Source organism: Malaclemys terrapin, chromosome 5 (genome assembly GCF_027887155.1).
Source record: "Malaclemys terrapin pileata isolate rMalTer1 chromosome 5, rMalTer1.hap1, whole genome shotgun sequence".
NCBI classification, from domain to species: domain Eukaryota; kingdom Metazoa; phylum Chordata; order Testudines; family Emydidae; genus Malaclemys; species Malaclemys terrapin.
The window spans coordinates 143279168-143296930 of NC_071509.1; the positions used below are offsets into that span (position 1 = coordinate 143279168).

Sequence of the window (17763 nt, forward strand, 5' to 3'; positions counted from 1 at the left end):
ATGCGCTCGAAAAGAAAGATGGCAATACAGCAACGGAAGCCGGTGCGCTTTTAGACCATGTTACTACGTGGCCTTTTGTTCTGACTGTGTACATGTGGTACGATATACTATTTCACGTCAATAAAACCAGCAAATTAATTCAGTCACCAGATGTGTCAATTGACGTACTGCAGGCAGAAGTCGGTGCTACAAAGAAGTTTTTGGAAGACTATCGAAATACAGGATATATCTCTGTGGTCACAAATGCATGTGAAATAGCAGAGCATATGGGTATTGAGCAGGTGTTTCCAGAAACCAGGGTGCGACGTAAGAAGAGAATGTTTGATTACGAATGTGCTGATGATTCGAGTCGTCTTTCTGCCGAAGAAAAATTCAAATCACAGTTCTTGCTTGTTCTCACTGATCAGGCCATATCTTCTGTTTCGTCGCGATTTGACAACTCGGAGTGGTATAAGTTGTTTGGATTTCTGTACAACGCTAACAGCCTGAAGCAGTGTCACAGAGAAAATGAACTGGAGAATCACAACAAAAATTTTGAAAGAAAAATGGGAGACATTGATGCCAACGAACTCATAATGGAATTGAATCGTTTTATTTATGTCATCGAGAAAGAGAGAGGACTTGTCACGGCAAACAGTTTTTTAATGTACATATACAAGAACAGCCTTCAGGAGATATATCCGAATCTTTGCATTTGCATCAGAATTCTTCTGACCACACCAGTTACTGTCGCTGGTGCTGAAAGGAGCTTCAGCAGAATGAAACTGATCAAGAATATCCTGCGCTCAACCATGACAGATGACAGGCTTTCTGCGCTTGCAGTTATCTCAATCGAAAACAAGATTGCCAGATCTCTGAACTATGACGCATTGATTAACCAATTTGCGGAGAACAAGGCTCGAAAGAAGCGCTTTGCGTAAATACAGAATACATGTACACTGTAGGCCTATGTATACATAATATGAACCCTGTATATTGTATAAAATAAATACCGCATTCCAGTTTCTGCATTGTAAGGGGCCCCGCCTGGACATATGTTCGGAGGGGGCCACGTTCTTTGTTGCTATGGCCCTACCATCTGGTCACCCTTGTGTTCTTCTCCTTGTTCCGCTGCATCCATTGAAGAGGGGCATGGTCGGTCACGAGGACAGATCTGCGCCCAAGCAGGTAGTAGCGCAATGTTTCCATGGCCCATTTTACAGCGAGGCATTCTCTCTCCACCTCTGCATATTTTTGTTCCCTTGGAAGGAGTTTCTGACTGAGGTATAGAATTGGGTGGTGTTCTTCGAGTGCTTGCTCATATCGATTCCAATTAGGTGTGCGCGCGCTGCGTGCACGATCGTCGGAGAATTTTCTACCCTAGCAACACCGGCGGGTCGGCTGTGGAGCCCCCTAGAGTGGCGCCTTCATGGCGCTGGATATATACCCCAGCCGACCCGGCGCCCCCTCAGTTCCTTCTTACCGCCCCTGATGGTCGTTGGAACTGTGGAGCGTGGCGTAGCTGTTCTCCACTCTCCCTAGCTTATTCCGTTTATTGATAGTTATAGTTATAGTTCTAGTTGTATATAGTTAGATAGTTGTTTAAATCACTTTATTAATAGTTGTTGTATAATTAAAGGGGATTAAGGGGGTTGTTCTCCCCCTTTTTCCCCCGGCGCGTGGCCGGGCTCATGCCCAAGGCTCCCGGCTTCAAACAGTGCGCGTCCTGCGCTAAGCCTATGCCAACAAGTGACCCGCACGACTCGTGTCTGAAGTGCCTGGGGGAGTCCCATCAGACAGATAAGTGTAAGATCTGTAAGGCCTTCAGACCGAGAACCAAGAAGGAGCGGGACTTTCGGCTTCGGCAACTCCTTATGGAGGCGGCACTTAGCCCGGACGCTCCATCGGCGCGTCAAGCCCCAGCACCAAGCGCCTCGGTGCGCAGTGCCCCGGCGGCACCGACTATTCCGACTCCGCGAGTGGCGTCGGATAAGCCTCCACGGCACCGGACCCCGTCGGCACCGCACCCACAGCAAGTGCCTCGGCGCCGATCATCATCGCCAGGACATAAAAAATCCCATAAGACGCAGGGGACTGCCGTACCGAAGACGCCGGCTCCCCCGGCACCGGGGGTAGAGCCGCGTCCGCCTGTGGAGCACCAAAAACAGGTGCCTCCTGCACCGTCGACTCCGGCTCCGAAGCCATTGAGTCCGGTGCAGACAGGATCACCACCGCGACCGGCGGTGATACAGTGCCTCCCGTCGACCCCAGAGACCTTCGCGACGGCGAGAGACTTGATCGCTCTCACGGAGCCGGCACCGCCCCAACCACCGGCACCGTCGGCACCGTTGACTCGTCCGGTCCAGTCCAGGGAAGCCTGCCTTGATGCGCCCTCCATCACAGGGACTGGAACCACGGCACCGTTCCAGGTCCCGAAGCAGGTCCCCACGCCGCTCGCAGTCCCGGCGCCGGATATCACCTCGGCACCGGTCGTACTCGCGGCTAAGATCATCGTCGCGGCACCGTTCTACGTCCCGGCACCGCTATGATCGTCGGTACCGGTCAACATCGAGACGTAGTTCTCGGCACCGTTACGATTGACGATCAACGTCAAGGGGTCGCTCCCGGCACCGGGCCTACTCGAGGTCGCTGTCCAGGTCCAGGTCCGACTCCCGGCACCGGCGCGGTCATCGGCACCGATCGCCGGCACCGCACGGAGATAGAGCATCTCCAGACCAGCACCGTGCGGCACCGTATCCCACGGGGATCATCTCGGCGCAGTCGGCACCGCCATGGCCATCGAGATCGGTGTCTCGCTCCTCTGAGGACGCATCGAGATCGGCATACCCCCCTCAGGGGCAAGCCGAGGAACAAGATATGGGCCACTGGCAGGAGTTAGCAGAGGACCCTGCACACGGCCCCTCTCACTGGTCATTCTGGACCCCGTGGGCGTACCACCAAGCACAAGGGGCTCCACTAACTTCAGCCTCTCGCTCGGGACACTCTGACAGAAGGGCCCCAGAGTCCACCATCTCTCGCCCTCCTCCAGGGGGCATGGAGGCTTCCGTGCCCGAACCACCTGACGTCCTGGACCCAGGGGCAGGTGATGCTCCGTCCCAGGAACAGGGAGACCAGGACCCTCCCTTGGATCCCTTACCACCCGAGGCATCTTCCTCTTCCTCTCCAGATGAGGCAGTGGCACCACAGGTCCACCCCCGATAGATCTTCGGGCTCATCAGGACCTCTTACGTAGGGTGGCCCGTAATATGGACCTACAGGCGGAGGAAATAGTGGAGGTGCAGGACCCCATTGTAAATATCCTCTCAGCGGATGCCCCATCCAGAGTGGCGTTGCCCCTGATCCGCACGATCCAGGCTAACGCTTCTACGATATGGCAAACTCCTGCCTCTATTCCACCCACAGCCAGAGGGGTGGAGAGAAAGTACTTTGTCCCCTCAAAGGACTATGAGTACCTGTATACTCATCCACAGCCGTGTTCACTGGTGGTGTCATCGGTGAATGCAAGGGAGCGCCACGGTCAACAGGCCGCAGCGCCCAAATCAAAGGAGGCTAAACGCCTCGATTTGTTTGGCCGTAAAGTTTATTCAGCCGGAGGGTTACAACTCAGAGCGGCTAACCAACAAGCGCTCCTGAGCCGTTATAGCTTTAATTCCTGGAACTCTATGGGGAAGTTCAAAGAATTGATTCCCCAAGACTCCAGGGAAGAGTTCGGGGCCTTAGTCGAGGAAGGTAAGAAGGTGGCTCGGACTTCCTTACAGGCCTCCTTAGATATAGCGGACTCGGCTGCGAGAACCCTGGCGTCAGGTATCGCTATGCGAAGGACCTCCTGGCTCCAAGTTTCGGGTTTGCCCCCTGAGTTGCAACAAACCCTGCAGGATTTGCCCTTTGAAGGACATGGGTTGTTCTCTGATAAGACGGACTCTCGCCTGCAGAGCCTCAAGGACTCCAGAACAATCATGCGCTCCCTGGGGATGCACGTTGCGGGTCCTCAGCGCAGGCCATTTAGGCCTCAGCCTCAGCGCTTCTACCCCGCCCCCCCCCACCTCGTCAGAGACAGGACTCTGCCCGGAGGCGGGGGCGAGGTGGTAGAAGAAGGTGGACCGGCCCTCAACCTGGTCAGAACCAAGGGCCACCAAGACCACCCTCAGGCCCCAGGCAGAACTTTTGAAGGTGCGGTCGAGGACGGCTCCCCAGTCATTCCCCAGGATCCAGCCCCCTCCTTTCGGGATCGCCTCTCCCACTTCCACCGTGCTTGGTCCCTTATAACCTCGGACCGTTGGGTCCTTCGCACGGTGGCGAGGGGATACGCTATCCAGTTTTCTTCATTCCCTCCCTCCCACCCCCCTTCCCCGTCCCTCTTCAGGGACCCTTCTCACGAGCAACTTCTTATACAGGAGGTTTCCACGCTCCTTTCTATGGGGGCCATAGAGGAGGTTCCAGTAGAGTTAAGGGGCAGGGGATTTTATTCCCGTTACTTTCTGATCCCCAAGTCCAAAGGGGGTCTGAGACCCATCTTAGACTTGCGCGGACTCAACAACTTTATAGTAAAGTTGAAGTTCCGCATGGTCTCTTTAGGGACCATTATTCCTTCCCTCGATCCTGGAGACTGGTTCGCCGCCCTCGACATGAAAGACGCATACTTTCATATTGCGATTTACCCACCTCACAGACGCTTCCTGCGATTCGTGGTAAGCAAGGTGCACTATCAGTTTGCAGTCCTTCCCTTCGGCCTATCCTCGGCCCCAAGGGTGTTTACGAAATGTATGGCTGTTGTGGCAGCGTACCTTCGTCGACAAGGGATACAGGTGTTCCCGTACCTAGACGACTGGTTGGTACGCGGTCGCACCAAAGAGCAAGTTCGAGCTCACGTCCACATAATAGTGCACACATTCAACGAGTTGGGCATCCTACTCAACAGGGATAAATCCACTCTAGAGCCTACCCAGAGAATAGAATTTATCGGCGCAGTCCTGGACTCCGGACGCGCACAAGCTGTCCTACCAGACAATCGCTTTCATACCATCACGTGCCTCATTCAAGGGCTCAGGGCCTTCCCAACTACCACGGTGAGGTCATGCCTTGCCCTGCTGGGTCACATGGCTTCTTGCACGTACGTAACCAGGCATGCCAGACTTCGGCTTCGCCCACTCCAGACCTGGGTGTCATCGGTATACCGCCCACATCGGGACAGCCTGAACATGGTGGTCACGGTCCCGAACTCGGTCCTGACCTCCCTCACCTGGTGGCTAGATCACAATGTGGTTTGCGAGGGGATGCCATTTCACGCACCACAACCCTCTCTGCACCTGGTCACAGACGCATCATCGCTGGGTTGGGGTGCCCATCTCAACGAACACCATACCCAGGGCCTGTGGACTGCACCCCAGCTAGCCCTGCACATCAATGTTCGGGAACTGATGGGGGTGCGCCTGGCGTGCCAGGCATTTCTCAATCTCCTACATGGCCGCTGTGTGTTAGTTCTCATCGACAACACCACGGCCATGTTTTACATCAACAGGCAAGGAGGAGCACGTTCGTCGACTCTATGCCAAGAGGCGATTCGCCTATGGGACTTCTGCATCGCCCACTCAATCCATCTCACGGCATCGTTCCTCCCTGGAGTCCAGAACACTTTAGCGGACCGACTCAGCAGGTCCTTTCAGACGCACGAGTGGTCTATCCGTCCGGACATCATATATTCCGTTTTCCAGAAGTGGGGGTTTCCCCAGGTAGACCTGTTTGCATCTCGAGCCAACAGAAAGTGCCACGTGTTCTGTTCCCTACAAGGACGAGGTCCGGGCTCTCTCTCGGATGCGTTTCTCCTCCCTTGGAAAGACCACCTGTTTTATGCCTTCCCTCCATTTCCTCTGGTCCACAGGGTGCTGCTCAAATTACGCAGAGACCAGGCACAAGTAATTCTGGTCGCTCCAGCGTGGCCGAGACAACACTGGTACACCACACTGTTAGAGCTCTCGGTTCAGACACCGATCCCGCTCCCATTATGTCCAGATCTCATCTCTCAGGACCACGGCCGACTGCGTCACCCCGACCTGCAATCGCTCCACCTCACGGCGTGGTTGCTCCATGGTTCACCCAGGCAGAGCAACAATGCTCGCACTCTGTCCAACAGATTCTGCTGAGCAGTAGGAAGCCTTCAACACGGACCACGTACTTGGCCAAGTGGAAGCGGTTCTCCTGTTGGTGCGAACAACGAGCCATGCCCCCATTGCAGGCACCTATTCCTCTCATATTGGAATATCTCCTCTCCCTAAAACAGCAAGGTTTGGCGATATCTTCAATTAGAGTTCACCTGGCCGCCATATCAGCTTTTCACCCAGGGGAACTCGCGTCCTCGGTATTCTCTAACCCGATGGTCGTTAGGTTCCTCAAGGGCTTGGACCGGATGTACCCACAACAGCGTCAACCTGTTCCGACGTGGGATCTCAACCTGGTTCTCTCCAAGCTCACAGGTCCTCCATTCGAGCCACTGGCCACCTGTTCACTTTTGTACCTATCCTGGAAGACAGCCTTCCTCGTAGCCATCACCTCAGCAAGGCGCGTTTCTGAACTCAGGGCGCTTACATCCGAGCCCCCTTACACAGTTTTCCATAAGGATAAAGTGCAGCTTCGTCCACATCCTGCCTTTCTTCCTAAGGTGGTTTCTCCGTTTCACATCAATCAGGATATATTTCTCCCGGTCTTTCATCCTAAACCACATGCTACTCGCCAGGATCAACGTTTGCATTCTCTGGACGTACGCAGGGCCCTGGCTTTCTATATTGACCGCACAAGACACTTTAGAAAGACGACGCAACTCTTTGTTGCGGTGGCCGTCCGAATGAAAGGCTTACCGGTCTCCTCACAACGCCTATCCTCCTGGATCACGTCTTGCATCCGGACTTGCTATGACCTGGCAGGTGTCTCGACACCACACCTCACCGCTCATTCCACGAGGGCCCAAGCTTCCTCGACTGCTTTCCTGGCTCAAGTTCCAATCCAGGACATTTGTAGAGCTGCAGTTTGGTCATCAGTCCACACATTTACAGCTCACTATGCACTAGTGCAGCAGTCCAGGGATGATGCTGCATTTGGATCAGCAGTTTTGCACACAGCAATGTCTCACTCTGACCCCACCACCTAAGTTGGGCTTGGGAGTCACCTAATTGGAATCGATATGAGCAAGCACTCGAAGAAGAAAAGACGGTTACTCACCGTTGTAACTGTTGTTCTTCGAGATGTGTTGCTCATATCCATTCCAAACCCGCCCCCCGTCCCCACTGTCGGAGTAGCCGGCAAGAAGGAACTGAGGGGGCGCAGGGTCGGCTGGGGTATATATTCAGCGCCATGAAGGCGCCACTCTAGGGGGCTCCACAGCCGACCCGCCGGTGTTGCTAGGGTAGAAAATTCTCCGACGATCGTGCACGCGGCGCGCGCACACCTAATTGGAATGGATATGAGCAACACATCTCGAAGAAAAACAGTTACAACGGTGAGTAACCGTCTTTTCCTCCTCCCTGACCATCTGTGATAGAATGGCCCCCAACCCTACTTCCGATGCATCTGTCTGCAGGATAAACTCCTTGGTGAAATCAGGGGCTATCAGTACGGGGTTACTGCAGAGGGCAGTCCGTAGGTCTGTGAATGCTTCCTCTGCTGCGTCAGACCATCTCACCAGATCAGGTCCACGGGCTTTCACTAGGTCTGTCAGGGGGCTTGCCCTTGTGGCAAAGTGGGGGATAAATCGTCGGTAATACCCCACCACACCTAGGAACGCCCGGACTTGTTTCTTGCGACTTGGTCGGGGCCAATTTTGGATGGCCTCTAACTTGTTCACTTGGGGTTTTACCAAACCTTTACCTACAATGTAGCCAAGATATTTGGCCTCTGTAAACCCTACAGCGCACTTGGCAAGGTTTGCTGTAAGGCCAGCTCGCCTGAAGGTATCGAGGACTGCCTCCATCTTCTCCAGGTGGGTTTCCCAATCTGGGGTATGAATGACCACATCGTCCAAGTAGGCAGCAGCATAACTGTTATTCGGGCGTAATAGCTTGTCCATGAGGCACTGGAAGGTAGCTGAGGCCGCATGTAATCCAAAAGGGAGGACAGTATATTGAAAAAGACCCTTTGGTGTAGAGAACGCAGTCTTTTCCTTTGCGTCTTCCGCTAGCTCATCTATGCGAAGTATGGGGTATGCGTCGAACAGGGATACTTCATTTAGTCGCCGGAAGTCATTGCAAAATCTTGTGGTGCCATCAGGTTTGGGCACCAGCACGATTGGGCTGGACCACTGACTGTGGGATTCTTCGATGATCCCCAACTCCAGCATTTTTTTTACTTCTGCTTTTATTTCCTCCCTTTTTGCCGCTGGCACCCGATAGGGCCTCATTGTTACTCTGGCCCCAGGGTTCGTGACAATGTGGTGATATGTCTCGGTTGTTCAACCCGGTTTTGTCGAGAACACATCTTGGTTCCGGAAGATCATCTGAGACACCTCATTCTTCTGGTCTGGTGTTAAATCAGGAGACACTCTCACCTGTTTGGAAGGCTTGTTTTCCTGGGTTAGGTCTTTTTGGACCGTTGTGTATGCCTCTTGTGCATGCCAGAGTTTCAGAAGGTTAACGTGATAAATCTGTTCTTGTTTTCTGCATCCTGGCTGCCACACCTTGTAGGTTACTTCCCCCACAGGTTCAACCACCTCATAGGGCCCCTGCCATTGGGCCAGAAGCTTGCTTTCTGCCGTGGGAACCAACACCATAACCCGATCCCCTGGTTGGAACTGTTGCACTTTTGCCTGGCGATTGTAATGGGTTTGCTGGGCCTCCTGTGCCTTCTCCAAATGTTCCCGTACAATAGGGGTAACCCGGGCTATCCGGTCTCGCATCTGCATTACATGCTCTATTATATTTCTCCCCTCATTGGGTTCCTCCTCCCAGATCTCTTTGGCGATATCTAGTATGCCACGGGGGTGACGCCCATATAATAACTCGAAGGGGGAAAACCCAGTTGAGGCCTGAGGTACTTCCCGGATAGCGAACCTAAGGTAGGGTAGTAGGGTGTCCCAATCCTTCCCGTCCCGACTTACCACCTTCCTTAGCGTAGCCTTGAGGGTTCGGTTAAACCTTTCTACCAACCCATCAGTCTGCGGATGGTAGACCGAAGTTCTCAAGGTATGTATATGGAGCAGCGTACAGAGGTCCTTCATTAGCTTCGACATAAATGGGGTTCCTTGGTCGGTTAATATCTCCTTCGGTAGCCCCATTTGGGCAAAGATCCCCACCAGCTCTTTGGCTATAGTTTTAGAGGCCGTGTTCCGCAGGGGGACGGCTTCTGGGTAGCGAGTAGCATAGTCCAAAACAACAAGTATATATTGGTGTCCCCGAGCTGTCTTCTCCAGGGGTCCCACTAGGTCGATGGCTATTCACTCAAAGGGGACCTCTATGATGGGAAGGGGTACTAAAGGTGCCCTCAAGTGGGGACGGGGACTGTGTAGCTGACACTCCGGGCAGGAGGCACAGTACCTCCGCACTTCTTCTTGTATTCCGGGCCAGAAGAGCTGTCGTAGGACTCGTGCCAGGGTCTTCTCTACCCCCAAATGCCCCCCAAAAAGATGACTGAGCAAGACTTAATACAGCGTTCTGGTGTTTTTGAGGTACTAGGATCTGCTGTACCTTCTGCCCCTGTATTGGTGCAACCCGGTATAAGAGATCCTTCTTCATTATGAAGTAGGGTCCTGGTCCCTGGGTTTTCCCTTCCACGGGGACCCCATCTATTTCAGTCACCTCCTTCCTAATGTTGTCATACCTTGGATCTTCTGCCTGGTCCCGTCCAAAATTTCCTCTGCCGGGGCTAATCTGCCCAAGGTCTAGGGGCCCAGTCTCTGTTGCCTCTACTGGTTCAGAAGCATTAGGGTGGGGGTCAGACTCAGGTGCTTCTCCCTCCTGCGTGGCCTCCTTTTCAGCTGCGCGGGTCTGCCTACCTACAAGAGTGACCCTCTGGCTTTGGGTCAGTATTCAGGTTCCCAAGGTGTTAGCTGCTCTTCTTTCCCTTTTTGTCTTTCTACCCTGTCTGGGAGTAGAGAACAAATCTGGGGATATTTCAGAAAAGAGTGGGGGTTGACCATCTGCTGTGGATGCCTCACCAATTTTTGGGTCCCCATCTTTCTCCAGTCCCCTACTGGGAGTAAGTTTCCAAACCCTGGGAAGTCCCTCCCTATCAGCACCGGGTATGGGAGTTTAGGGACTACACCTGCTGCTACCTCAGTAGTGTTCCCTTGGATCTCGATTTTTATTGGGATGGTGGGGTAGTAGCTAACTGTCCCATGGACACATGTTATCCCCGTACGTTTAGCCTGTAGCAGCTGATTATGCTTCACGAGCTTCCCTGAGATAAGCATGATAGCACTCCCCAAATCAACCAGTGCCGTGGTCCCTACCCCATTTAGTTTCACTGTTCTGGTATACATACGTGGGGTTAGTGAGACCCCCACAAGGTGGATTAGGGAGCATGGATCTGCCCAGTTCCCCAGGTTACACTGCATAGGCTCCTCAGCATTGGGACACTGTGCAGCTACGTGTCCCCACTCCCCGCAGGCATAACATCTGTATGGAGCCCTAGGCGTTCCCCGGTCTCTTGGTTTGGGCAGTCTAACATCACGATCCTCTTCTCCCTCAGTGCTCTGACTCTTTGTGGCCTCTGATGGGCCTTCAGCCTCTCTCTTTTTCCACCTGGGCCCTCCTGGTGGCCCAATCACCCGAACTTTAGGGCTTGGTGCTGCTAGTTTAATCCAGGGTGCATCTTCCTTAACTGGTCAGGTCAGCTCCCTCGCTGTCCTTCGCCTCTCTACCAGGGCGACAACCTCGTCATAGGTGGAGGATTCGTTCTGGTTTACCCAGGCACGAAGGTCTGGTGGTAGTCCCCTCATGTATCGGTCGATGACCAGAACTGCTAGTATCTCTTCCGGACTCCGGGACTCTGTTTGCAACCACTTTCGTGCGAGATGGATGAGGTCATACAATTGGGACCGCGGGGTTTTGTCTTCCTGGTACATCCAACCGTCATACTGCTGGGCCCACACTGCTGTCATTACCCCAGATCTGGCCAGGATCTCTGCTTTCAGCTGGGGGTAGTCTGCCACAGCCTCTTCAGGGAGATCATGGTAGGCCTTCTGGGCCTCCCCACACAGGAATGGGGCAAGGATGCCAGACCACTGATCTCGAGGCCAGGCCTCCCGTAGGGCTGTCCTCTCAAAGGACAGAAGGTATGCCTCTCCATCATCCTCCCGTGTCATTTTCTGCAGCCAATGGCTAGCCCGTATGAGCCCCGTCCCATCATGGCCGTGATTCAGCTCTGTAAGGGACTTTACCTGGTTTACCAGTTCCCACAACATAGCTCGGTCTTGAGCAGCCTGGTCCATCAGCAGGTGATTAGTCTCTTGCTGCAGCCGCACTGCCTCCTGTTGGGCAGCTGCCTGGACACGGGTAGCCTCCTGCTGGGCCGCCGTAGCTTGTGTCAGTGCCCGCACTACGTCATCCATTGTGGTGAAAAAAAAATAAACCCTTCCCTTTTTTTTTTTTTTTTAATCACCCTCCTTCTTCCACCGCGCTGTGCACCCCAAGATCCCACACCTGACACCAGTGTGACAAAGTTCCTCCTCTATCTTGGTGGGTCCTGCACTTATTGGCGGATTTTCTTGCCTCAGAGATTCACCATGTGGGTTGGGGAACAGCCCAGAGACCTTCCCCTCTGGAAGAACCCACAGTCCAGGTCAATTGGGAGGTTTGGGGGGAACCCAGGCCTGCCCTCTACACCGGGTTCCAGCCCAGGGCCCTGTGGACTGCAGCTGTCTATAGTGCCTCCTGTAACAGCTGCATGACAGCTACAACTCCCTGGGCTACTTCCCCATGGCATCCTCCAAACACCTTCCTTATTCTCACCACAGGACCTTCCTCCTGGTGTCTGATAACACTTGTGCTCCTCAGTCCTCCAGCAGCACACCCTCTCACTCCCAGCTCCTTGCGCCTCTTGCTCCCAGCTCCTCACACTCTTGCACTACAAACTGAAGTGAGCTCCTTTTAAAACCCAGGTGCCCTGATTAGCTGCCTTAATTGATTCTAGCAGCTTCTTCTTAATTGGCTCCAGGTGTCCTAATTAGCCTGCCTACCTTAACTGGTTCTAGCAGGTTCCTGATTACTCAAGTGCAGCCCCTTCTCTGGTCTCTCAGGGAACAGAAAGCTACTCATCTAGTGACCAGTATATTTTCCCTCTACCAGACTCCTGTACCCCACTGGTCTGGGTCTGTCACAATACACACAATATGATGGGATCTAAATTAGCTGTTACCACTGAAGAAAGAAATCTTGGAGTCATTCTGGATAGTTCTCTGAAAACATCTGTGCAATGTGCAGCATCAGTCAAAAAAGCTAGCAAAATGTTAGGAACCATTGGGAAAGGGAAAGGGATAGAAAATAAGAAAAGAAAACATCATATTGTCTCGCCATAAATCCATGGTTCACCCACACCATGAACATTGCATGCAGTTCTGATTACTCCTTCTCAAATGAAATATATTAGAGTTGGAAAAAGTACAGAGAAGGGCAACAAAAATGATTGGGGGTATGGAAAAGCTTCTGGATAAGGAGAGATTAAGAAAACTGGGCCTTCTTCAGCTTAGAAAAGATGAGTGAGTCTGTAATATCACTAATGGTGTGGAGAAAATGAATAGGGAAGTGTTAACTTACACCTTCATGCAGCACAAGAACTAGCGGTCACCCAATGAAATTAATAGTCAACAGATTTAAAACAAACAGACGGAAGTACTGCTTCATACAACACACAGTCAATCTTTGGAACTCGTTGCCAGGGGTGTTATGAAGGCCAATGATATAAAAAGTTCAAAAAATAATTGTGTAATTTCATGGCGGGTAGGTCCATGAATGGCTATTAGCCAAGATGATCAGGGATGCAACCCTATGCTCTAGGTATCCCTAAACCTCTGCCTGCTAGAAGCTAGAACCGGACGACAAGGATGTATCACTTGATAATTACCCTGTTCTGTTCATTCCATCTGACACTGGCCACTGTCAGGAGACAGGCTATTCGGCTAGATGAGCCATTGTTTTGATCCAGTATGGCCATTCTTATGTTCTTATACGGTAAATGTGGTAGTTATATAAAATTCTATGGCGGGGGCGAGGGGGCGGCACATGATTTTTGTTCTCTTGGTATGTTGAATCTGTAGATTTATTTCCAGAGTGGTTCTAAATGATGGTCTGATGGGATTTTTTATTTGTAGTCAAGATCAGCACCCTATTGTTGTAGGTGCTGTATATATACTTAGTAAAAGTCACTCTTGATCCCAAACAAAGTACTTTTATATTTATAGACTTTATATTTATAGTAAAGAAAAGGAGCTGTCAGGCCATCTTGTCCATCTGTCTGTCAACATGGGAAATTCTCTGTTAATTATCTAATGTTATCTCCAGTGTTAAATGAGAACTTTAGCCCCCAGGTCTCTTAAATGAAAAGCTCAGTTTACTTTGGGCATGTTTATACTACATTTTAAAACCTGTGGCAGCAAGTCTTAAATCTTGGATCTACAGACTCGGGCTCACACTACAGTGCTAAGAACAGCAGAGTAGACATTGCAGCACGGGCTGGAGCTTGGGCTCTGTAGTCCATCCTGGGCTTCAGAGCCCAAGCCTCAACTTCGATGCTGCTTTTTTTAGCACCCTAGTGCAAGCCCATAGACCTTGTCTCTGAAACTTGCTGCCATGTGTTTTAAAACTCAGCGTAGACATATACAAAGTCTCTCTAAAACAATTCTAAGTTTATTGGAACATTTGGAGATTGATTTGTAGCACTTTCATCTGTATATTTGCTTCTATTTTCTGTCAAAGAAGTTATGAAACTAACTATGGAGCATTGTATATAAAGTTTCAAAATGAATAATGTTTAAGGTGAATATTCTGTATACATGCATGTGGTGGTAAGCATTTTTTTTTAATAGTGTTACACCATTCCAAACGCTAATCAACCAAGAGAGAATTTCAGGATAAACAGACTTATGAACAATGGTCTGAAGTTAGAATTATCTATTTGAAAAATGTATTCTAGGTACAAACTAGGTGGCTTGAGAGTTGGTATCAGTAACTTACCGTAGTATACATTACAGGGATATGTTGCATTTATTCCAAAAACAACTATTATAAACATAGGAAATTCAGAGTCGAGTCAAGTTTAAATTTAAAGTAATCTAAACACATTAAGATATGTTAGGGCACCCAAACAACGTTAACTTTGCCCTTTAATGGCACTATGTGATTATGATTGACATATTTTAGTGTTTGTGGACCTAGATTAGATTTTTATGGACACTTGTCAAAATGGATGCTGTCTCCGATTGTTCTCAGCGAGGACTCAGGCGAAGGGTTCTCCTAGTCAGGGGCGAGACTGTTTTTTTTGCCGCCCCAAGCACAGCAGTCAGGCAGCCTTCGGCGGCATGCCTGCTGGCGGTCCGCGGTCACGCGGATTCAGCGGTGTTTCTGCAGGTGATCTGCCAGTCCCGTGGCTTCGGCATACCCACTGCCGAATTGCCGCCAAAACCGCGGGACCAGCAGACCTCCCGCAGGCACGCCGCCAAAGGCCGCCTGACTGCCGCCCTCACAGCGGCTTTCCGTCCCAGGCATGTGCTTGCTGCGCTGGTGCCTGGAGCCGCCCCTGCTCCTAGTTAAGATGCCCGTCCATTGCGTCCCAATTAGAATGAAGTCAAGCTGCCCCAGGGAAGATAGGAGAGAAAATATGCAGTCAAAAGACAGATAGGGACACTGAAGAAGAGCAGGTGAATATGGGCAGTAGTCCTCTTTACTAAGGGCACCTGTTGGTCTCAGTCCTACTGAGAACACTAGAAGATGGCAGATATTTTGAAAGATAGCAATTTTTTGTGGAATTCTCTGATGTGGAAACTTATATTCTTCAGCCTCTATTTCTCAACTTTCAAATATAAGAAAATAACAATGGAAAATAACTGAGAATTCTAAAAACATTTCTTCAAAAGTAGCTTATGTTCAAGAGTTTAGTGATCTTTAACTACCTGGGAAGTTTGAAGGGTATGCATTGTTCCTCTGCTAAGATAAGTAGGGACCGTGGATGCTATATTTATTAAATAACCTAATTCAAATTAAATGAATGATTTTACTTGTAAATTTTCAGAATATTTATTTGATACTCAGAATAAGTGCTGTAATTTTGGAGAGGGTATATTTCATAATAACAAACAGGTTGATCTTCTGCTCTAAGTACAATACTCAACCATATCTATGGAGCCACAAATGCCATATGAACGTTTGGTATCAGGGGGTAGCCGTGTTAGTCTGTATCTACAAAAACAAGAAGGAGTCTGGTGGCACCTTAAAGACTAACAGATTTATTTGGGCATAAGCTTTCGTGAGTTAAAACCTCACTTCTTCGGATGCATAGGTCCATCTAGCCCAATGATCCATCTAACCCAGTATCCTGTCTTCCGACAGTGGCCAATGCCAGGTGCCCCAGAGGAAATGAACCGAACAGGTAATCCTCAAGTGACCATCCCCTGTCTCCCATTACCAGCTTCTGGAAAACAGAGGTTAGGGACACCATCCTTGCCCATCCTGGCTAATAGTCGTTGATGGAACTATCCTCCATGAATATATCTAGTTCTTTTTTGAACCCTGTTATAGTCTTGGCTTCACTACATCTTCTTGCAAAGAGTTTCACAGGTTGACTGTATGTTGTGTGAAGAAGTACTTCCTTTTGTTTGTTTTAAACTTGCTGCCTATTAATTTCATTTGGTGACCCCTAGTTCTTGCGTTATGAGAAGTTCTTGTGTTATGAGAAAGTGTCCCATTTTGGTTTACCTGCACACACAATTCATTTTGTTTTATTGCTTGTCACTTTTGCCCTGCTTTTCAAATTTATGGATTTCTCATTATATATGACCTTTGCTTATGATTAGACCCATGTCATTTGCTTTACCACTTTCATTTTCAAGTGCAGACTCCAGTGACGTTACTGTACAGAAATTCCAATAGCCCCCAAATAGGTGTGAAATTTCTACAAGTATATATTTTTAAGTGTATAACTTACTTCAGAAAAATGCAGCAGTCAGCTCATCCCATAGTCTGGAGTAATTATATCAGTCCGCTGCCTATAATATTTGTACATCTTCATAATATACCTAGCAGCCAGATAACCTTATATGGGGACTTCTCCCTTAACATACCATTTGAAATAACTGTGGTTGTACATAGACCAGAGTACTTGCCTTCACCAAGATTAAAATGTAATGTAGCTTTTTTTCCCTTTCTGTCTGCAAGAAAGATCATTCTGAATGCAATGAGTGCTATTTCTTAACAGTAATATATGGTAGATTAAACACCTATGTTACATTACTCAAAAATGTTTTTAATGCTATTCTTAACCAGTGCATTATTTTGGAAATAAATGTAAATGTATTTGGTTAAGATTCCATTTGATTTTGAAATCTGCTAATTTTACAGCATGAAAATAGTTCAAAAATCTTTGAAAATGCTTCCTAGAGATGTAATTTTATTTTGTTTTATTTAATCTAGCGGACTTGTACCTCTTCATAATGCATGTTCATATGGACATTTTGAAGTCACAGAATTGTTACTTAAGGTAAGTGGAGAAATGGAAGAATACGTACGCATTGCAATATTGCAAAATTATGGAGAGAGATGGTTACTTCATACAATAGTTAAGGCTGTAGCCTTATTTCTGTTTAAAAAAGAAATCCTGATTTTCACACCTATAATAAATTATTTCAGTGGTGTGGGGCTTTGGGGCTTTAGACATACACCTGTACCACTGAATTAAGTATGTGTTTTTCCGCATAATCTCTGCAGCCAAGCATTAGAATTTAATTAACTAGAATTTTTTTGAAGCAAAGGTGTGTCATTAAAAATTAAGTTCATTGCAAATTTCAGATTTTGGTAGATGAAGATAAATCAGTAATTTTTCATTCCATTTGAAAATAACTTAACGTGTGTTAAAGTTATTAAAATTTTGTGATCTTTGTCATGGTTGTTTTTTTTTTTTTTACTAACATAAACATTTCTTTCCCACTCCTAGCATGGAGCCTGTGTTAATGCTATGGATCTCTGGCAGTTTACCCCCTTACATGAAGCTGCTTCCAAGAATCGTGTAGAAGTCTGCTCTTTGTTGCTTAGTCATGGTGCAGATCCAACACTGGTCAACTGCCATGGCAAGAGTGCTGTCGATATGGCTCCAACACCTGAGCTAAGGGAGAGACTGACTTGTATGTGAAAAAATTATCAACTGTGAAATAATTATTAATATAAACTGACTCACCTTTCAGCCCAGTTCCTTGTTAGTAATGGGAAAATGCAAAACAACAGGATATAGAGGTCTCCATTTCTCACTTCTAAACTTGTAGAGAGCTATACATGTTCTCCTTCATGAAACTGCCTTTATTCATAGAGTTTAAGGCAGAAGGGACTGTTAGATCGTCTCTGACCTTCTGCACAACACAGGCCAGGGAATTTCACTTAGTTACCCCTGTAGTAATCCCTATAACCAGAGGCAGATTAAGGTTTCCTGGGGCCAGAGCAACTGCGGGGGGGGGGGGAGGGGCCCTCCCCACCCCACCCCACCCCTTCTGCCTGGGGCCATGCCCACAGCCCCACCTCTTTCTGCTCCTTCCCTGGAGCCCACCCCTGTTCCACACAAGGGTCCCTCCATTCTCCCCCT

At 49.4% G+C, this 17763-nt stretch overlaps 1 protein-coding gene across 1 annotated transcript in view; it reads left to right on the forward strand.

Moving 5' to 3' along the window:
- Nucleotides 1-17763, forward strand: part of TNKS (tankyrase) — a 313482-nt gene that overhangs the window by 200008 nt on the left and 95711 nt on the right. Inside the window, exons 7-8 of the mRNA XM_054029743.1 lie at nucleotides 16605-16671; nucleotides 17125-17311. Coding sequence (XP_053885718.1) covers nucleotides 16605-16671; nucleotides 17125-17311 — 254 coding nt within the window. The remainder of the gene's footprint in view (nucleotides 1-16604; nucleotides 16672-17124; nucleotides 17312-17763) is intronic.